This window comes from Bos javanicus, chromosome 15 (assembly GCF_032452875.1).
Source record: "Bos javanicus breed banteng chromosome 15, ARS-OSU_banteng_1.0, whole genome shotgun sequence".
Classification (NCBI taxonomy): Eukaryota; Metazoa; Chordata; class Mammalia; order Artiodactyla; family Bovidae; genus Bos; species Bos javanicus.
The window spans coordinates 40,817,928-40,839,432 of NC_083882.1; the positions used below are offsets into that span (position 1 = coordinate 40,817,928).

Below are 21,505 nucleotides of genomic sequence, written 5' to 3' on the forward strand. Positions count from 1 at the left end.
GTAGAGCTGGCGGCTCCCCGCCTCCCCCAGAGGCCTCCTGCCCCACACGTCTCCCTCCTGCCTCTCTGCCTGGGCTCCTGGGGTCTGCTCTTATCTCCCGAGAGCTCTGGGTTGGGGTCGGTGGAACTCCTGGGCTTGAGTGGCCCTCCCTACCACTTCTTACCCATGACCTCTGCAAGTGACTTCACTGCCTTGGTTTCGTCTGTAAAATTGAGCTTCTCTTGCTCACTTTGGAAGACAATGCCTAGCACCCAGGGTGAAATTGAACCGTGTATTTCCCAGCCCCTTGCATGCCCACTTGTATCCCTGGCCCCTTTGTAGTTCTGTACACCTGTCCTCCTCGCCTGTATCTCCTCCGTAGCCAAGGGCTCCTCCAGGGTGAAGCGGAAGGTTGTCTCACGGTGACGGGTTGAGCGCCCTGGCCGCACCTGACATCCTGGATCTTTTCAATAGGAAGGTATTCGCTGTAGAATGAGATCCCCCGGCCCGAACTTAAGCTCAAAGCTCACTTAAGCCTTCCCATGGTCACCTTTTGAGCTCCTGCAATGAGTTAAGCTTTGTAAACAGAGCTGAGCCCGGTGGGTTGAGTCTTGAAGACCAGACGCTTTTCCAAGCACGTGCCGTTTTATCTCTTTTCATCTGTCCAGCAACCTCTTGAGGTTCTCCATTGTCCAGTTAAGGAAACAGAGGCCCAGAAATTTGCCCAAGATCACCCGGCTTGTAAGTGGACCCATATTCAAATCCAGACTTGGGCCCCAAAGCCTGCGTCTCCCCCCGTCATGCCACCCTAGGTACACAGGTGCCACAGGGCTTTCTCAGTGTTGGCAACGCAGGGCCTATGTCCTGAGAAGCACCTCCATCCTGGGCACAGCAGGACAGTTTGTGACCATGGTCTGCTTTTCTCTGTGGGCCTGTCTCTCTGCTCAGGAGGGCTGGGGGTCAGAGAACAGCCCTGCGGCTGGAGGGGATGTTCGTTTATCTCAGACTGTACTGTGTTCGCATCCCATGAGCATTCAGGGCTCAGTATCAGTACCCCACACCCCAGGCCAGGAGAAGAGCATCCATCCAAATCAGCCAGGACTTCCTGGCTGATGGGGGCTCAGCCAGGAGGCCTTATTCTGGTTGCTGGAGTCAAAATCCTTCAGAACAAGCAGTGTCTCCCCCGACCCCATCCCCTCCGTCACCTCACCCAGGGAGATTGGAAGCTCAGCAACAGAGGCTGGACATGTTTGGAAGGTCTGGAAGAGAGGAGATTTGGCCACAGGCTTGTTGGGGGCTGTGGGTGTAAGATTCTTAGGGCTGCCAGAATAAAGAACCACAAGCTGGGTGACCAGATGACTCAACAGAAGTGTGTGGTCTACCAGCTCAGGAGGCTGGAGGCCCGAAGTCAAGGTGTTGGCTGAGGAGGGTGCTCTGAGGGCCAGGAGGGAGCAGTTTGTCAATGGCCATCTTCTCTCCATTTTTCACAATATCTGCCTTCCCCCAGTGTCTATCTCTGTGCCTGAATTTCCCCCTTTGGTTAAGACACTGGGTATATCGGACTAGGGCCCACCCTAGTCACCTCATTTTAAGTAATTATATCTGCACTGACCCTGTTTCTAAATACGGTCACATTCTGAGATGTGTCTGCTGAAAAGCACAACCTGCAGGGTGAGAGTTTCGTGTCATTCCGTGAGCGTTCTGAGGACGTCAAGCCTGGGAGATGGGACCCTGAGATGATTCTGAGGGATTGTTCTGAAGAGGCAAGGTTGGAGTAGGGGGAACCAGGGTGCATAGGAGTTTTTGTAACAAAGACCAGGTAGTCAGAACATCAAAAGATGAATATTAATTAAAGAAAGCCAGACATCTCATGTTAAGGAATTTAGTGCTTTTCTGTGTATGAGAAGATGAAAGAGTCTGGGTTCACTGAAGTCATTCCTTTGATGTGCACCTCAGCTACCTGCAGTTAATGTCCTGCTTCCTCCACCCCGAGTTCCCTCGGGGAGCATAGCTGGGGGTGTGGCTGAGGGCTTGGCACTGGGCAGCCCCTTCGGTTTGTCTCCATCCTGAGTTCCTTCAGGGATCACAGCTGGGGGTGGGGCTGAGGGCTTGGCCCTGGGCAGCCCCTTTGGTTTGGCTCACGGTTCGGGGCGGCTGTCATGTGATGGCTTGACGGCTGCAGCATCCTTTGTTTACTGACAGGACAGGCGGTATCCCAAGTCCAGATACTCGGGATCAGGACTTCAGCGTGTGAATTTGGGGGGAGCATAATGCGATCCATACCTGTGCATTTAGAGGCAACAGGGTGCAATGGAAGGAGCGAGTCTCAGCTTGGAGGTCTGATGGATTAGAGTTTAAATCTTAGAGTTTCCAGTTATGTTGATGAGTTTGGGCTCTGAGCCTCGGTTTCCTCACCTGCGAAGTGGAGTCTGGCCTTCGCTTTATCTATGTATTTTCAACTGAAGGACAACTCCACTTCTCCAGGCACGTGCTGGGGAACATGAAGTGACCTCATGGGGCTGTGGGGACAGAGAGAGCCATGGAAGCCCCAGCAGGTGCTGACACACAGCAGGTGCTCTCTGAACATTCCCTGCTGGAGTGGGAGACGCTCCAAGGGCCAGAGAGTTTCAGCTGGTGGAGGTCCCCTGCGCCCTCATTTCATGTGCCCTGGCTTGTTCCCCTACTTCTCAGAGCCCTGGGCTTGAGAGGAGGCTGTGGACGGCCCTGCAGGGTCCCCAGGGGCCTCCTCCTTCAGGTCTCATGATGCAGGAGAGTCTGGATTCCCGAGGACTGCAGGCAGCATGCCCTGGCCAGCGTGAGAAGCGAAGTGCGGCGGCAGGCGGGTCCGAGATGCTGTGCCGCTTCGTTCACCCACACAGAAGCCAAACGGCAGGCGGGTCCGAGATGCTGTGCCGCTTCGCTCACCCACACAGAAGCCAGGGGAGCCTCGCAGGGTTCCTGTGCTGTTTTCCTCCTTTGCCTCCCTGAGTAAACTCCGAAATGGAAACTCAAAGACGCAGGATGGCTCCTCCGCCATTTTCCACTATTTCATGATAGTGTTGAAGCCCCAGGGCCATTTCCTGGCCCAGCATCCTGCCAAATCTCCAGCATGTTCCCGGCCTCCCCGCCGGCATCTGAGCTGAGTGCTGTGTAGGCCTCTGGCCAGAGCCTTCTAAATATAGCTCCGTCCTCAGAGCAACAAAGCCCCGATTCCCCGAGTGGCATCCGCCCTGACGGCAGGCCTCTGGGCTGTTTGTCAGGCTTCCCCACCAGGATGGGAGGGAGGAACGGGGACAGACAGGGAGTGGCCAGGACCAGAGCCGCCGCCGAAGAAGCTGGTTCTGTGACGTGAGGCCCAGACGCCCGTGGCCTTGGCCCTGAGTTCCTGCCTCCTGTCTCTGGCGATGTGTGGGGCCCAGGCCTTGTCCCAGGCCGGCTCTGCTAAGCCGGGACTGAGGATCAGGAGACTGGTCGGTGCTGAAGGGAGAGAAGAAGGGTGATCCTCCCAGGAGGAGACGGAAAGATCCTGTCTTTAAGGTCAGACCCACTGGTCTGATCTCACAATGCCACATCTAGGCTGGGTGACCCCGGGCAGATTCTTCACCTTAAATCTCAGTTTCCACGTCTGGGAAGTGTGGATTCTAAGGCCCATGCTGGGGGGATTCAGGAGAAGTGGTGCAGGGTGGCGGCAGCAATGGCCCCACGGTGCCTGGGGCTGGTGCTCGGGTGCTGTGGGCGGCTGGTGTGGGCTCAGCTTGTCCCCTTGGCCCAGCACCTCATCCCACCTGCTCTGCCGTACTTGGATGACCCTTCATGCTGCATCTTTAATTTCACCTCATGGGTGTAGCATGGAGCCTCTTTTGCAGACCCAGTGACCTGAGAGATACCCTGAACCCAGAACATCCACCACCTGTTAGGTCCCAGCTGAGCCTCTCTCCCCACTCACGGGCCTCTCATTTCAGAACTCACCTCTTCAGCCACGCTATGTCCAGCTGAGTACTGAGATGCCTTTAAAGCCACTGCCCAAATATGAACATAGCCATTGAGCACTGGTAAAAGAAACTAGAATTATTAAAAATAATAAAATCCTGGATTTCTCAACATCAAGCCTGGCTCTGGGAACACCAGCCCATGTCTTCCCCTCCCATCCAACTCAATTCTGTTTTAGGCAGGGGAACCTGACCTGTTCCTGGGTCTCTAACACCAAGGAAGGTGGGACCCTGCCCCCTACCACTAAGGGGTCCTCAGGAGAGACCCCAACTTACAGCCTACCATATGGAGAGCCTGGTCTTACAAAAAGAGGCCACTCTGCCTGAGACGCTTCACTGCTACAAGTGGTCCAGGCAGCTGCCTACTCTTAGTTACACTCTGTGGATAGAGACTGGTCAGGATTAGGCGTGAAATGCCCAAGTGCTGGGAGGGGTCAAGATAGGGAGTTGTTGGTGGAGGCATCAGCCCCTGTTGTTTAGACCTGCCTTTCTGCTGACAGCAAGTCCCCTGGCAAGGGGGATCCCTGGGGAAATCAGGCACTGGGGGGATTAGGATCTCCAGTCTTCTGTTGCTATGGCTACGATGGAGTTAGGATGCCCTGTCTTTTGTTGCTATGGCTACATTAACAGACCACGAACTCAGCACCACAGCGCCGTGAGATAGGTCACAGCTATGAAGTGGCAAAACCAGAATTCTGTTTCTGCTCTTGTGGCCTTTAGGGGTTCTTCACAGTTTGAAGTTCCAAGGTTTCCAGTATGATCACAGTTCTCAAAGAGCATTTCTAGAGGCTGCTGGAAATACACACCCACAGCAAGCGAGCTGGCAGACCATTAACAGAGCACTGTGCTTTCTTGGGGGGCAGTCATGCTGAACTAACCTGCCAGAGCCCCTGGAGGTAGCAGAAACATGTCAGCAAAGGAAACCATCTCTTTAGTGTATTTGGATTTTTCAGAAGTGTTTGGCAAAGTTCCATGCTGAAAAATTTTCCGTATGTAGAAAAAAAATTAATTGCTTTGCTGTGACTTTGCAGGGATTGCTTTGTTCTGCATAGGAGTCAGTTCAGGGAAAGGAAGATATTCCTGAGGATGAACCTGTTCTTTTCTTGATGGAGAGCTGTGAACAGGAAAGGGTCTTAGCTGGTTTATTTGGGTTTTTTTTTTTTGCCACGATGCAAGGGGTTGGAAGCACCAAGTCCTAACCACTCTTCCACCAGGAGATTCTCAGCTCATTATCTTTTTAATTAAAGATCTGGAAGAGAAAGTATACAGTGAAAATTCCATATAGGATTATTGGAGAATGAGGAATCAAATTAATGGAATGTGCATGTTTTCTTGCTTCGGTTTCCCAAATCATTGCTGACAGTCAGCATTTTATAGGCCGGTTTGCTCCGGTAATGTACGAGGGGTTCCATCCACTCGCCATACATCCATCGGGTGCCCACATGTGCCAGGCACTGTGCTGGGTCCAGACACGCGTCCTACACAGTTATTCTGCTTTACAGAAGTGGGATTACATGCTGCTTACACTTGTCTGTTTTATTTACTGATGGATTGTAAACATCACAGTGCAAAGAACTCCCTCATCCTTTTTAGTGCCTGCCTGGTGCCACTTTCCCTTGAAATGGTTGTACAGTAATTTAATCAGTCCCCTCTTATTGAGCATTTCCGTTATTTCTGGATTGTAAATATTATACCAGTGTAGCCTGAAACATCCCTGTACTCGGATATTGCACATATGGATGGATGAGTGTTTCTGAGGATAGCCACCAGAGTGGACATACTCTCTCAAAGGATCTGTATGCATTTACGTTTTTGATAGATGCAGATGAATTTGCCTGCAAAGCATATCTACTTCAATTTTAATAACCCGCAAATTACCATCTGGCAATGCTCAGTTTTTCAAATCCCTACCCACATCGGATATTATACTAGTTTCCTATCGCTTCTATCACAACTTATTGTATATTTGTTGTTGTTCAGTCGTATTTGTTGTTGTTGTTCAATCGCTCAGTCATGTCCGACTCTTTGCAACCCCATGGACTGCAGCATGCCAGGCCTGCCTGTCCTTCCCCATCTCCTGGAGTTTGCTCAAACTCATGTCCATTAAGTCGGTGGTGCCATCCAACTATCTTGTCCTCTGTCATCCCCTTCTCCTCCTGCCTTCAGTCTTTCCCAGAATCAGAGTCTTTTCCAATGAGTTGGCTCTTCACATCAGGTGACCAAAGTATTGGAGCTTCAGCATCAGTCCTTCCAGTGAATATTCACCATTTCCTTTATGATTGACTGGTTTGAGCTCCTTGCTATCATATCCACTATCATAAGCTATCATATATTTAGTGGTTTAAAAACAGCAGGAATTTATTATCTTACGGTTCTGTAAGTCAGAAGTCCAAGGGTGGACTGAAATCAAAGTGTTGACCGGGCTGTGGTCCTTCTGGAAGGTCTAGAGAGAGAGAGAGTGATCCGTGGCCCAGGGCACATCCATGTTCAGTGCCAGTGAGGTCTAGATGGCTGGGTGGGTGGGGTCTTTGCACATGGCTTTGCTCTGACACTGACTCTGCTGCTCCTTGCCATGCAGAAAGCCCCATACCATTACGCTGGATGCCCCTGCAAAACCTGGGCTTCTTTCCTTACATCAGGTCAGCTGATTAGCATGCTTCATTCCACCCATGACTTTATCCCCTTGCCGTGTAACATGACTTGTCCACAGCTCCCAGGGAGGAGGGTGTGGACATTGTGCAGGGGTGCAAACAGGATCAGCCTTTTTGTTTCTGCTCTAAGCGAAAGCATGATACCCTGCTCTTTTAAGTGGTGTCTTCTTGGTTATTGGTGAGGTCAAATATCTTTTCTTTGTGAGGAAAACAAACTAGTTTCTCTGGTAGTAAGTTTTCTATTCTTACCCTTCTTTATCATTCAATTATAAATGATAAATCTTTGAGGGCAAGGGCCTTCTCATAGTCACGATTGCATCTCAGTGCTTCAAAATGTAGCCCGGTCCAGAGAAGAGCCTTGGTGCCTGTGGGCCCTCTGCTTTTCTCTCCCTCACTCCCACACCAAGTTCTTGCTACTCTGTTTTGGAAAATATGTCAGATGCTTCTGGTTGAACTGGCTGAGTTGAGTCTGTGTCGAGGAAGGCACGGTGGCTGAGTGCTTTACTTATGGACTCTGGGGTCACACAGACTGAGAGCCCTGCCCCCTGCTCAGCCCCTGATTCAGGAGGCTCTTCCACCGTCTCTGAGACTCAGTTTTCTCACCAGTAAGAACAGCAGTGGTGGCCTGCTGACCTTTTTAGGTTGCTGTGCTGGGAGCCAGGGACAAGCGTGACTCCTTCTGAAAGGCAGACCCTGCCTGCTGAGCTGCTGCGCTTGCCATGGTGATGGAAGCCATGGGCGGAGCCGTGGGTGGGAGGTGGAGCCAAGATGAGTGGGACTCTGGGGAGACACAGGGAAGAGCAGTTTTAGGTCGTTCTGCAGGTGATGGGCAGCGTGCTCTCTTTCTGTTACTGAACCAAACTTGGGCCTGCTTGCCCACATGCAGTAAAGCCAATCTGCTGACACCAGGTTGTGGTGGAGGAAAGTGCAGCATTTGTTGTAAGGTCAAGCAGGGGGTACCAGTGGCTAGAGCACAAAAGACTTGACCTCCCTGATGGATTTCAGAGACGGGTTTTTGCTTTTAATTTTTATTGGAGTATAGTTGATTTATGATGTTGTGTTAGTTTCAGGTGTAGAGCAAAGTGAATCCGTTATATATTTACATTCAGCCACTCTTTTTTTAAAAAATTATTTTCCCATATGGGCCATTACAGAGTATTGAGTGGAGTCGCCCATGCTCTACAGCAGGTTCTTATTAGTTTGGGATTGACAAATGCACATTACTATATATAAAATAGATAACTAATAAGAACCTGCTCTAGAGCACAGGAAAGTGTTTTTCAAGACAAGAAGAGGGAGAGAGTTGCACCTGTGTTTGATCAGCTCATGGACAGTCTTCTGATTGGTTGGTGGCGAGGTAATCAGGAGTCACCATCATCAACCTTCTGGTCCCAGCTCTTCTGGGGTCTGTGTGTTTGTGGTCGGCATACGGGTAACTTCTTCCACCTGGTGGGGGTTTTAGTGTCTGTCAAGCAGCTGAAGGCTATGGCTCTGAATATTGTCTGTAGTCCTGGAGGAGGAGCTAAAGGTCCCAAACTTTGTTTAATGGCTAAACCATTACTAGTTTGTCTTGCTTGAGTGTTTTCCTATGGCTCTGCATTTTCTCACTTCTCTGATTAAATCTGTTCTTTGGAACTCAGGGAAGGCCTGAAGAGGCTAAAGTTTTTCTACCAACAAGAGGCAAACAGAGGACAGGGGATGGGGGTCTGTCCCAGGGAGGCCCCAGAGGGTCCTGCTTGGTTACACTTTTTTGAGAAGTGACAGAAGAGATTCAAATCACTTTGCACTTATTCAGAGGTGTCAGAGCCCTGGCCCCTGCTGGAGCCCCCGGTGACGCAGAGCCTGGCACATGCGGGTGACTTGCCCCATGTCCCCAGGCTGGCCTCCTGCTCATCATCCCTCAGAGCGACTGCGGGGAGATGGTGTCCAGTGGGACTGATGGTCCTCTCTGCTGGGTGAGCCTTGCTTGGTGAACAGAAGCATGACCTGTGCTCTGGGGTGTTCCAGGCTGGGGGTCAGTGCCAGGCCAGGGCTACAGCTGTCCTGTGCAGGAGCCAAACCTACAGTTGCCCTGCACTGAATGCCCTTCTCAGCCCTGCAGTGCACACCTGTCACTCCCAGGAACAGAGCTTCATCCCCTGGGCTGCCTGGCCATAGCTTCCCTGCGGATCCCTAGGCTTGCATTTATGCTCTCGCCCTGGGGGAGTCCTTAGAAGACCCTGTCCACAGGCTCTTGTCCACACCCACTAGCCCTAGGTACCTCAGCTCAAGAGCACTCAGGCCAGGGCCTGCTCATCTGGGCCTCTCTGGGTCTGGCTCCACGCTTGCTTTCAGCATGGCGCATGCCCAGGCAGAAGAAGGCAGGTCCCTCCCTCCCCTCGACCTTTCATAAGGTTTGCTGGGGTCCCAGAACACGTGCCTCAGTAGAGTTTCTCTCCGTGGGTCTCAGATGGCCACATCAGGAGCCCTAAGCCCCCTTAGCCAAGGGCTGGTGGTGGAGGGGAGCCCCTACCCTGAATACTGTGCTGTCCTGGGGGAACCCTTGCCCTCCAAGCCTCAGTTTCCAGCTTGGCAGCGTGGGGCAAGTAACCCCTCCCTGCTGCCTGGTGGTAGAGTCATGAAGGGAGGTCAGGGACACGGAGCCCACCGGGGATGCCACCATGAGGGGTTGTCAGTGGTTGATCCGAGGCCTTTCACCTCCTCTGCCCTTCTTTCCCTCGGAAGCTGCCAGTCCCCAGGCCTGAGCCTGACAGCAGGTCTGGAGCTAAAGCAGCCATGCTCCTGCAGTGACAGGTGACTGGGCCACAGCGGCCTCTCCTGTGGCCTCCTCCCTCTTCTGGGCCTCGGGGTGAGATGCCTTCTCTCCCTTTCTTCACTCTCTCTCCTGCCAAGCAGGGCTGGCAGCCTTGAGAAGGCACCTGGGCTGGAGGGCTGGGTGCCAGACACACCCTCCTCCTTCAACACTGGCACCTCCTTGCCAGGCAGCCCTGGACCCCAAACCAGGACCCCCAGGAGGGCCCCCTGCACCACCCCGCTGCACAGCTTCTGCAGCCCTTTCCCTCACTATCAGCCGGGGTCTGCTGGGCCTGGACCCCAGCCTCTCCTGTGCAGCCGCCTGAGCCTGGAGCTCATTAGCTCTTCTTATTAAATCCATCTGCTCTGCCTTGAAGAATGGCCCAGAGTCTTTGTGCTCCCGCCGCGGGTATGTGAGGGGGAGGGCTGTACACAGACTCCACTCTGTGCGCTGGGCGCGGCACCCTGCAGGGCAGCGGCCTGGGCGTGCTGGGTGGGTGAGGGCCCCGCCATCCTGGAGGCCATTCCCGCAGGCTGAGCCTGGGATAAACTGGGGCTTGCCCCTTCCAGGGCTCATGGGTCAGCTGGTCTGCCCATCACTGACGAAGCTGCTCCCTCCTCCCCGCCTAGGAGTGCATCATTGACGAGGACTGCGGGCCCAGCAGGTACTGCCAGTTTTCCAGCTTCGAGTACTCCTGCCAGCCGTGCCGGGACCAGCAGACAGTGAGTGTGCCCAGAGACCCCGGGGCAGCAGCACCTGAGCCATGGGGGCCCAGGCAAGGGCACCTGGGGGAGGAGGCCAGCAGCCCATGGTTCTCAGCTGGGCTTCCTGAAAGCCTCCTAAAGGGCCCCAGCCTGTCTACACTTGAAAGAGCCAGTCCATGGTGCCCGGCAGGGCTGACTCCTGGGGTGATCAGGAAGCCGTCTGCAGACATGCTGCCACCCTGCCTGCCTAGTGATCTCTGGCCCCATCGCCTGCCTCATAGATACCAGAGATGGGGAGAGAGGGCTGAGGAGGAGGCCCCACCTCGTCCCTTCCCTGGGGAAGACCCATCCCAGCAAGCAACAGCAGGGCAGCCCTTGGGCAGGGAAGGGGAAACCCACTCCCCATGTCTTCCTCCCAGTCTGCTCTGAGGGGTTAGAAGGGGGCCCACAAAGAAGCCAGAGCATATTCTAGATGGAGGTTCCACCAAGAAGCAGGAAGCCAGGGAAGAGAGACTCCCTCTGCCCAACAGATGCTTTGGACCAGGCCATATATAGGCTTTCTTGTCCTTTCTGTTATTAAGGCAATCACACGGCCTGATAGGGCTTCCCAGGTGGCGCTAGTGGTAAAGAACCCACCTGCCAATGCAGGAGACACAGGAGATGTGGATTCAGTTGGGAAGATCCCCTGGAGGAGGGCATGGCAACCCACTCTAGTATTCTTGCCTGGAGAATCCCATAGATGGAAGAGCCTGGTGAGCTACAGTCCACAGGGTCCCAAAGAGTCAGACATGACCGGGCAACTAACCCTCCCTCCCTCCCTCATAACAAGTTTAGGAAGTCGAGGGCTTCCTGCTGCCCCACCTGGCCCTACCTGTGCTTGGGTGGCTGCTGGGTGCCACACTCTCTGTGTGGCTCCAGGGCCGAGGCACCCAGGGCCCGCCCATCCACGGGGCTGCCCAGGCTTGGGCCTTAGTTTAGTCAGGCAGTCAGATTCACACTGCTGCCTGTGTCTGTGGGCCATAAGCCATCTTCCTACCTAATAAAAGGAAGCGAGGTCCAAGTCTGTGGGGGAACCGAGACGATGTGACTACCCTTTGTAAAATCTCGAGCTGCGTAGGACTCCTGCAGATGCCATGTTTCCCTCTACCAGCCCAGCTCTCATCTCTGCCCCCCTCGGCATCCCTAAAAGGCCCCCAGAACTAGGAGCTTTGTTTCCTCCTGCCTGTAATGGGAGGAGGATGTGGATTAGCTGACCTGTGCTATCTCCAGGATCAGGAGTAGGAACAGGCTGGGCTCCCCCAGGTCTGTGAGCAGCTGGATCGTATATCTTCCCTCCTTCTGCAGCTCTGCACCCGAGACAGCGAGTGCTGCGGAGACCAGCTGTGCGTGTGGGGTCGCTGCACCAAAACCTCCACCGCAGGCAGCAACGGGACCATCTGTGACAACCAGAGGGACTGCCAGCCGGGGCTGTGCTGTGCCTTCCAGAGAGGTGCGCGGGCTCCCCACTGGGCGCTGGACAAGCCCTCTCCCAAGCGCCAACACACCGGGCCTCCTGGGGCTCTGTCCACGCCATCACACCTTTTCAGGGACCCCCTCCTGGGCAGGGTCCCCAGTACTCATTGGTATGTGTCCCAGCCCCACGACCTCTGCCTGGGGCCAAAGGCCAGCTCTCTGTGTCCCCGTCTCTTTTTTAGGTGGGGGGCCGTGATGCCTAGAAACTAAATTCTTTCAGGACGCATGAGCCTGAGGGAGGGACACCCCCGGATGTGTGGATGAGGGCAGACCCCGCCTGCTCGTCATCCCCAGGCCCACCCACTTTCCTGCCAGTGGCCCCATCTTCCACTGCCCCCGGGGAGGCGGGCTCAGCGCTCCCCCAGCCCCTCCACCACCCCCGTCCAGCGGAGCCCGCTGCCCCAGCGGGTTCCTCAGGGACATGGCTCGCTGGTAGCATTCCTCTGGGAGCGGTGGTTGCTCCTGTCCTGTCACTTCAGCTAGACCCTTCTGTTGGCCTTCCAAGGCCTTCGCTGGGTCCAGCTTACCTGACCTCCTTTTCTCTCCACTCACTCCTCGGGTCTTTTGGGAATCTCATTGCCTCAACCTTTCTCACCAGCTCAGCCTCAGGCCTTGGCTGTGTACCCACCCCCCTTTTTTTTTCTATTTCTGTTTCTTTATATATATATACACACACACACATATATACTTCTCATATTTTAATTATACAAATATATTTTCAATGTAGGAAGACTAGAAGGTACAGATAAACCTTGCCTATATCCTTCCAGATTGTTTTTCTTTGAACACATATATATGTATTTGGTTGCAGTAATTCCTGCCTGTCCAAAAATACTTCAATGCCCTTTTCTAGTCTTAATTTCTTCAGACCTCTGGCCTCAAAACCCAGCACAAGCCCATCTCTTGCAGGCAGTCCTAACTGCTCAAGCCTTTTCAGCTTGTTCCCTCCTGAGCCCATGCTGCTATTCTTGTTTCCTACCACTCCGTGTCTTCAATCCTAACCTCTACTTAGGAAGTGGAAGGTGGGGGGCCGCACCGCGTTTCTCTGACCTTCTCTTGGTGCCTGCCTGGTGCCGGGCACGCAGAGGTGACTCTCCACCGGTTCTAGGTCTGTTGTTCCCTGTGTGCACACCCCTGCCCGTGGAGGGTGAACTCTGCCACGACCCTGCCAGCCGGCTTCTGGACCTCATCACCTGGGAGCTGGAGCCCGATGGAGCTTTGGACCGGTGCCCATGTGCCAGTGGCCTTCTCTGCCAGCCCCATAGGTGAGGTCCCACCTGTCCTTCCTGTCAAGGGCTGAGAGCAGAGGAGGTGCCACCCAGTGGGGACCCAGGAGCAGAAGTTGGGGGGAGATGTGGATTTAAGACAGGTTTAGTTTGAAGTGTCCTTGGGTTTTCCAGATGGAGGGCCCAATGGCGACCTCTAGAATGAGGGCTCAGGAGTATGGCCAGGGTACAGATTTGGATTCATCCACGTGGGGAGCTGAAGCCTCCTGGGTAGATGCCCTTAAAAAAAGACTGGGTGGGGAGGGCTCCCAGGCCCATCATGACGACAACAAGAGAAGAAGAGGGCAGAGGAGACAGAAGGTGCAGCCAGAGAGGCAGGAGGGGGGCCCAGGAGAGCAGCCAGCAGTTAGAGGCCGCGGAGGGACGCGAGGCATCAGGCCTGCTGGAAGCTGGTTTCTCAGTGTGCGTCTCACTCAGCGGCCACTGCTCTGCCTTCTTTCCCAGCAGAATCCAGGGTGGCTGGGCAGGTAGATAGAACTCTGGGCCCAGCCCACGAGGCCCAGGGCTCCCCACGGGCACAGCGGGTGAGCTCTCAGGGGCTGCTTCTGCCTGGGGGCCTGGGCGGGCAGCGGGCTGTAAGCTGTCAGACCTTGGAGTCCTTGGGGTTGCCCCAGCGGGTCAGTCACAGGAGGACAGACCTGCGCTAGACACGGGAGAGCTGCCCTTTGAGGACACCTGCTCACAGGTGTCGCTCCATCAGCGTGTTCGAAGGCAAGGGGTTAGGGGAAGTTGGGCTGGGGTCACACAGCGGGCGGGGCCTTAGTTTGAGGGCTCCCCATTTCTCCCTCCACAGCCACAGCCTGGTGTACGTGTGCAAGCCCACCTTTGTCGGGGGCCGTGATGAGGACGGGGAGAGCCTGGTGCCCAGAGAGGCCCCCGATGTGTATGAAGATGGCGGCTTCATGGAGGAGGTGCGCCGGGAGCTGGAGAACCTGGAGAGGAGCCTGTCAGTGGAGATGGCTCTCGGGGAGCCCGGGGCCGCCTCTGAGCTGCTGGAGGGAGAGGAGATTTAGACCCGGGCCTGTTGTGTGGGTAGATGTGCAATAGAAGTAGCTAATTTATTTCCCCAGCTGTGTCCCTAGGTGTGGGCTCACCAGGCTTTTTCTGTGGCCTCTTCCCAGTACATTTTCCTTCTGGCTTGAAACAACATGAGGGGCTGCACCGTTGTCCAGCACGCCCCGCCCCATTGTGCATCAATCACAGCTCTGGTGCCTGGGGAAGACGGGTGTGGGAGGCTGAAGCAGAACAGGGCTGCTAAACTGGTCCAAAGTATTGGCGGCTCCGCCTCTGCTGGTTGGCAGATGGCACGTTTCGTTTTGTATGACATTGCCTTGAGTGTTGTTGGGGGCGGGGAGGGGACGGAAGAGGATGCAGAATTTCCCCATGATGGGTTTTAGGGGAATGTTGACTCTCAGACACGTGGAGAAGGATGCCCTGCTTTGCAAACGTGAACCTGTGAAAATGCAACCAGTGAATCTGTCATGCTGTTCCCGCCGTGGGCACAGGCACACGCTGCCCTGAGCTGCTGCAGGTGAGATGTCTTCCGCGTTGCCTGCATTTGTCCTCTCGGCAGTGTTACTCAGCTCCTACCTCTGTGCCAGGGCAGCAGTCCACGTCCTTTCACCACAGCCTGCTGAAGGAGGGTATTGGTCTCCTTGTTGGTCAGGATCTCGGAGGCTCAGACATGTCATCTTGCTTGCCCGAGTCACACAGCTAGTGAAGACCAGAGCAGATTGCCCAGGTGTGACTCATGCCCAGTGCTCTCCCTACTGCTCCCCATCAGCCTCCATGTGCCAAAAGTCCCCCTTATGAGGAGGACAAGATTTTTCTTTTTTTTGAGGCATATCTGGAACGAAAGTCAAACTAGTTCACACATCCCCGTAAGGTTAAACTTCTACTGTTAGAAATACAGCATGCCCCTTGCTGTGGGGGTGGCTGTCATTCTAGTGGAGACAGAAAGTACTAACACTGTCCCCTGTGGCAGTCAGTCACATCAGTAGCTTTGAAGGTACACATGACTGGAGCATAATATATGTTAACTTGCCAGAAACAGTACTTAGGTAATCGTAGGGCCAGGATTATAAATGAAATTTGTAAAATCACTTACCAACAACCGAAGACCATTATCAGCCACATGGAGAAAATCAAACCAAGCAAGGCTCTATGAAATATGGTTGTAATATCCAAGCTGAGAGCACTGAGTTGTACGCTGTTCCATAAATGATATTTTCAGGTGTCATGGACTGTTTCCATCATGTATGCATCCAGAGTTATTAAATGTTAAAGTCACAATTGTATAAGCATGCTTTCTTTGAGTTTTAAATTATGTATAAACACATATGTTGCATTTAGAAACCAAGCATAAATCACTTAAACTACTCTTTTGTAACTCTTGGACTTCTTTTTTTGACTTTACATAAATAGAAAACCCTTTCAGCCAGAAAAAATAAAAATGAACTGCATTGTCCAAAAAGGAAAAAAAAAACTCCTCCATAATGCAAAATTTCCTGGCAACTGAAGCATCAAAATATTTTAGAAATGTTAACCATTTTTGGATGGGAATTAGTCCTCAAGAGTTCAGTGCTTCACTGTCTCTGGAAGAGTAAATGGAATGTGTAAGCCCCTTTTGGGGCTTCCCTGGTAGCTCAGCTGGTAAAGAATCCGCCTGCAATTCAGGAGACCTCGGTTCAATTCCTAGGTCGGGAAGATCCCCTGGAGAAGGGATAGGCTACCCACTCCAGTATTCTTGGGCTTCCCTAGTGACTCAGACGGTAAAGAATCCACCTGCAATGCGGGAGACCTGGGTTCAATCTCTGGGTTGGGAAGACCCCCTGGAGGAGGGAACACCAACCACTCCAGTATTCTTGCCTGGAGAATCCCATGGACTGCAGCCTGCCAGGCTCCTCTCTCCATTGGGTCGCAGAGTCAGACAAGACGGGACGACTAAGCACACAACACAGCACATGCCCCTTTTGAGGGGAGGCTGCTTTAATTGCAATTCTGGACCGAACACAGATCTTCTTCAGGGCCCATAATTCATAGTAATAAAACTACTATATATGAAGGCCAGGGTGATGTATGTGTGATAGACACCAGAATAGACAGTATACTCATATTAACTCAATCTTCATTAAACCCATGAGTATTTTCTTCATTTAGCAGATGAAATGGAGACTCAAAAAGCTGAAGTGAAAGAGACATCAAACAAGAACAATTATCTAGTACAGTATGCCCAGGATATACTGATAATTTAAAGATGTGATATACGGCTGTTCTCTCTTTAGTGTCAACAATCATCAGGACCACTCTGCATCCTTATTAGTCACCAGATACTCAGGCCCAGGTGCTGTGATATGCCCCAGGGGTACCAAGTTGATCCACACAGGGTCCCTTCCCTGAAGGTATCCCAGCCTAGTGAGGGAGATACACTGAATGTAGCATTGACAGAAAGAAGGCCTGAAACCTGACATCCGCAGTGTTACAGGAGCCTGAAGGAGCACACGGCTTGGGAGAACCAGGGTAGGAACTGGCTTTCGAAGATGACAGTTGCTCAGGAGGGCAGAAGTAATAGGAAAGGGCATTTTGGGCCACAGATGGAGGGAGGCAAAGAGGAGGGATGGTATAGAAGGGTAACTGCAAGTAATGCACAGTGGCTGGGAGGTGAGGTAAACTTATCATTTAGAGAAGAGGCTGAAAATTACTTCATCCAAAAACTTACTGAGTACCTATTAAATGTCAGGCCCTATGTAAGGTGTCAGGGAGACGGTGGTACAGGAGATAAAACCAGGCTCCTGTCTCCTGGAGCTTATATGCAGGTATATATGTCATCATAGCCACAAAAATGTAACATGAGAGGCTTGACTCAAGTAGCTGGTGTATCTCTACTCACGATTCTAATGGAATGTATAAAGGGTAGGTGGAGTTTGGTACTGGCATCGCCCTGCCTCCCCTTCCCAGGAAGGGAAGCAGCATGGGAACTGACTTTCGAAGATGACAGTTTCTCAGGAGGGCAGAAGGAACAGGAAAGGTTAGGCAGGAAGATCTAAATATTCACAGGGTCTGGAGTTTAGGAAACGGGTATCTCTGGGGGGCTGTTATTCTGCTTACCACAGAATGAAAAATGTCTGGGTCCTTGAATTTGTTGAGAAGGAATGCAGTCCTGCCGTCAGCTATTTCTGGACTCCTCCTAAAGTCAACCACAAACAAGACAGATAAAGTGCTGTTAGTCTATGTTGTTTGAAATAAAAAACAAGCAAAAGGCGAACAAAATATAGCTTTATGAATCCCAACCCACCTGCTTTCCAACCTGCAATGGGAAAGCAAGTTTAGAAAATGAAGGGTTTGGGTGTTTGGTACAAGCTCTGAGTCTGAGCCCCACCTTCTGCACAGGTGAGTGGCTGGCTTGTCCACCCACCCAGTCTTAGACTGAGGAGGAGTATAATGGAACAAAAATGATTGCTGCTGATTCTTCCCAGCTTCCTCTTCGTACTGTTTTCCTGCTCCCTCTTTTTACTCCTCCAAGTCATTTCCAGCCTCCCTACCCTGTTTCTTTGGGCTTTTGACACACTCAGGACAAAGGGATGTAAGGCAGAAGGATGAGAGCTGAAGAGAGAAACAAGGTGGTCTGCTGTGGGGGAAGAGTGGGATACAGGGCAGGAAGTACTCCTGGGATCTGTGCATCCCCACCAGAGTCAAGAAAGTCGACTAGATTAGTGATTATGTTTTGATAGCCAGACTGGGTTTCTAAAGGCAGAGAGCCGAAAGCCATGGAGCTAGGCATCTCCTCATAGGGCTTGCTGAGAGGTGTGGCTGCAGCAGCAGCAGGTCAGTTGCCCCAGCTAAGTTGACAAAAGAGCTGGTAAGAAATCCCCTTTTGGAAGATCACAGTGTTTGGAAAATAGGTTATTTCTCTCTGACTTCCTATGAGGCAGAGGCAATAAAACTAACAGGCATGCAACTAGAAATAATCGTAATAAGTCAGAAAGACAAATACCGTATCACTTAGATGTGGGATCTAAAATATGACGTAAATGAACCTATCTATGAAACAGAATCATGGACACAGAGAACAGACTGGTGATTGCCAAGGAGGGGAGTAGGGCAGGGATTGGGAATTTGGGATTAGCAGATGCTAAGTGGCATATATAGAATGGATAAACAACAAATCCTACTGTAGAGCACAACGAACGATTCAGTATCCTGTGATAAACCATAGTGGAATGCACGTGTGTGTGACAGTGACCTCACCACCACCAACAGGAGGCTGCTCTTTGCCCTCTTCCTTACCTTTTCCACCATCCACAGAGCTAGTGCAGAGCGAGCCAGTGGGGAGCGGAAGTGCTGACCACTGCCTCCTTCCCTTGCTAAGCAGACAGCATCACATCCAGCAGGCAGTGTGTGTGTGTTGAGGGGTGGAGACCTTTGAATCAAATGACTAAAAAACTTCATCAGATTGTTTGAATAATGCAAAGTGACTTAAAAGTTACAGAACTGCGAGAGTCCTCTTCCAGGGTGAAACTGTATTCAATAAAACACAGCTGGCACAGTTACTGGAAAAACAGAACCACTCTACTATTCGTATCTCAACAAGGTGATACTTCAGTTGGTTACTTCAGCATTATAAAAGGCTGAACGTGGAGCACGCCCTCTATACTGGTGGAAGGGATAGGCTGTGAACAGAGGAAGCAGAGACAGAGCATGGTCCTCACCGTAAGGCAAGGTTCTGGGGTCCACTAATGATCCCCCGACATGGTAAATTCTCAGGCCCTGACCAGTTAAAGACCAGTGAGGGAAGTAGGTGGTTGTACTATCACGGGGGATGGGCAGAACACCCCTCCCCAGCACTCTTTTGCCCTCCTAACTTGGCCCCTAGTCTTTTCTAAACAGTTAAACCTGATTTAAGGCACTCATGAATTTGTCAAGTATTGTTTCTGAAAGTAAAGTTTCGAAAATTAACACTGTATCTAACCAAATGCCCATTGCACCCCCTTCCCCACAAAGGACGCTGAAGGAGCATCTTCTGATGTCCTGTACCTCAAGCCTATGTGACTACAAACTTTATTTGGCTGGTGAACTCTTTTGGAAACCTGATTTTAAAAAAAGCATTTACTACACCCCTAGAAAACTATACATGCACACAATTTTGCCTTCGATTTAAGGATTTTTGGCCCTAGAAGGCTTTTGACTGCTAGTGACCAAAATATTGTTTTGCAAAAATTAGAAATTGTTTAGATGGAATACTTTTAGCAAAAAAAAAAAATCTTACTAATTCAGATTATCTTCTATTACATACTGTCTAGACTATAATTTGCAAGTCACAAGTGCAAGAGTTGGTTATTTTTTATGCTAAACAAAGGGACAAAATTCAGAAGAACAGCAGCCAATTGAAAAGGAAAAACTAGCAGATGAACCAGAATAAAAGATTTTATTGTATTCTATACATTCACAGGTCACTTCCAGATTTAGCAGTAACACTGCAGTGCTGATACTGTGCACTCTTCAGCTCGGACCATGCTGGAAATCTGTAGCTGTCTTTCAGCCTAGATACCATTCCTAACAGTGCAGCCCGGCAACCAACAGCTAATTGACTGTGGCAGAATTCACTCCCATTTTCTCAAAAAGTTAAAGGATCAATCGTTTCCATTCTAAAAGAGATTACCAAACACTGTGTAGTATAGAGTTCCTTTCCTCACTCTTTTTTATCTTGTTATGGACTGCTATCCCTTAGTTTGAGTAGACGTTTATCTAGCAAACCTCTGTACAGACCAGCTAAATAACCAAAGCAGAGTCGTGAAAACAGCTCTTGTTTCTCTGGCCAGAATTCACCCCTGACCTTCAGCCCCTGCCACAGATATGAAAGTACCTGGTTCTCACTGAGTGTTCCTGGCTGACACAAACTCGTGTGCCCCACAGTAAGACCGCTTCAAAACTTTGGCGTACGCCATGGGGGGCAGGGTCACACTTTATTGTATGTGGCCTGCCACAGCCTCAGAAGATTCAGCAGATGAGTGATCACCAGGTTCCACTGTCCCTTGGCTTAGAGGTGCTTACTTGATTCTCTGAGGAAGGCTGACACATGAATCTCTTCACCGCAAATACTGCTTCCATTGCCACAAATCAGTTTGAAATCACCTTTTCTACTGAGATTTTTAAAGTGCACTGAAGAGCAAAAAGCTTTTTCTCTTCTATAATGAAATACACATTTTCTTTACTCTTGGTGTTTGTAATATGCCTGCAATTAGAAGCAGCAAACACGAAACAAACAAAACACAGGTAGAAGGCACAGGACGAGGAGCAGTATGCAAAGTTTACTATTTACTCTCACAGGAACACCAAACCAAACAAGACCCCAAACCCATTTTGTTAACAAATCGGTCTCCTCTGTTCCACAATCAGTCCTTGAAAGCAGAAACCACATTTACTAACCCCTGTATCCCAGGTAAGCAGGCCTGTACCAGAACCAAGTAGCCATCAGGTTACACCAGAAAATCTAAGTGGTCCGAAAGACAACTTGTTACAAATGCTTAATGTTTTTCCTCTGAAAATACCATCAAGTCTACTAATGCAAATCCAGAATAGTACTGCCATTCAATTTAGCAGAATGCTACATAGTCTATATAGAATAAAAATTAGCCACAAAAATACCTTAGAAAAGATTTTTTTCTCCCCCTTGTGGAGACTTTTAAGATATTATGGAATTCTCAATCATTATATTCAAACTGCAACCAACCTTTGTTAACACTTTTTTAATTCTTTCTTAAAAGGGAAAAAAGGGTAAATTTTTGATTTTGAAATATTGACAGGATCCTCCAAAGTTAAATATTAACATCTTTTCATCTCTCTTACGAGAACTTTACTGTAAACATACATTATCACAGAATTAACTATTCAATGTTACAAAATGTTATATTGAAAGAAAACAGATCTCTTCTGAACCCGGATTCTTCATCCACAAAAGTTTAATGACTAAAATAACACCACAGAATGAACAAATGTTTTACTGGCATGTTCATTGTTGTAAACAGCATCTGGCATGAAAAAGTTTTACCAAAACCTTTTTATTGATTTTTATAAATTAGATGGCATTTTCAAAATTGACGTAGAATTGTGTTCACTAAATAGCTGTATTTAGCAAACTTGTGGATTCTAACAGACTCTGCAATGAAATCATGGTGACTGTATTAGCCTGTGCCATGACCTGACTTCCTAGCAAGTTTATTCAACACAATGTTAAGACGTTTCCCCAAAGTTAAACTACATGTAACTACGTGTCAACTCCAAAAATTAAACTGGGACTTACAAGGTTTTAAAAGATTCAAACTTGAAGTAAAACTTCAAAAATAAATGTATAAAAGGAAAAAAACTGAAGCCACTGAACAGAAAAACCTCATTAACAAGGGCAAATACCATCGTATGGGACCCAGTGCTGAGGAAGCTCACTGAGGGCTACGTTTACATAGACTGCTATACCTCTCCATGTACACAAATGTACATCATGAGTGATATGTAAAAGGAATAACCATGGGAAATAGTTGAACTGCAATTATGGTAACTCAACAGGATCGATTTTATTTACATGCTGAATGAACGA

At 50.5% G+C, this 21,505-nt stretch overlaps 1 protein-coding gene and 1 long non-coding RNA gene across 3 annotated transcripts in view; one reads left to right on the plus strand and one right to left on the minus strand.

Moving 5' to 3' along the window:
• Positions 1-15,294, plus strand: part of DKK3 (dickkopf WNT signaling pathway inhibitor 3) — a 49,966-nt gene extending 34,672 nt beyond the window's left edge. Inside the window, exons 5-8 of the mRNA XM_061440788.1 lie at positions 10,043-10,135; positions 11,462-11,606; positions 12,738-12,894; positions 13,709-15,294. Of these exons, the coding sequence (XP_061296772.1) occupies positions 10,043-10,135; positions 11,462-11,606; positions 12,738-12,894; positions 13,709-13,928 (615 nt within the window). The 3' untranslated portion in view covers positions 13,929-15,294. The remainder of the gene's footprint in view (positions 1-10,042; positions 10,136-11,461; positions 11,607-12,737; positions 12,895-13,708) is intronic.
• LOC133261938 (uncharacterized) lies at positions 1,811-4,531 on the minus strand. 2 transcript variants are annotated; one of them, XR_009741175.1, is made up of 4 exons: positions 4,245-4,531; positions 3,949-4,028; positions 2,395-2,498; positions 1,811-2,262 (listed from the first exon to the last, which is right to left on the minus strand). It is a non-coding gene; the product is annotated as an uncharacterized LOC133261938 (long non-coding RNA). The 2 variants fall into 2 exon arrangements; XR_009741174.1 differs by having other exon boundaries at positions 1,811-2,498.
• Positions 15,295-21,505: the final 6,211 nt, after the last annotated feature.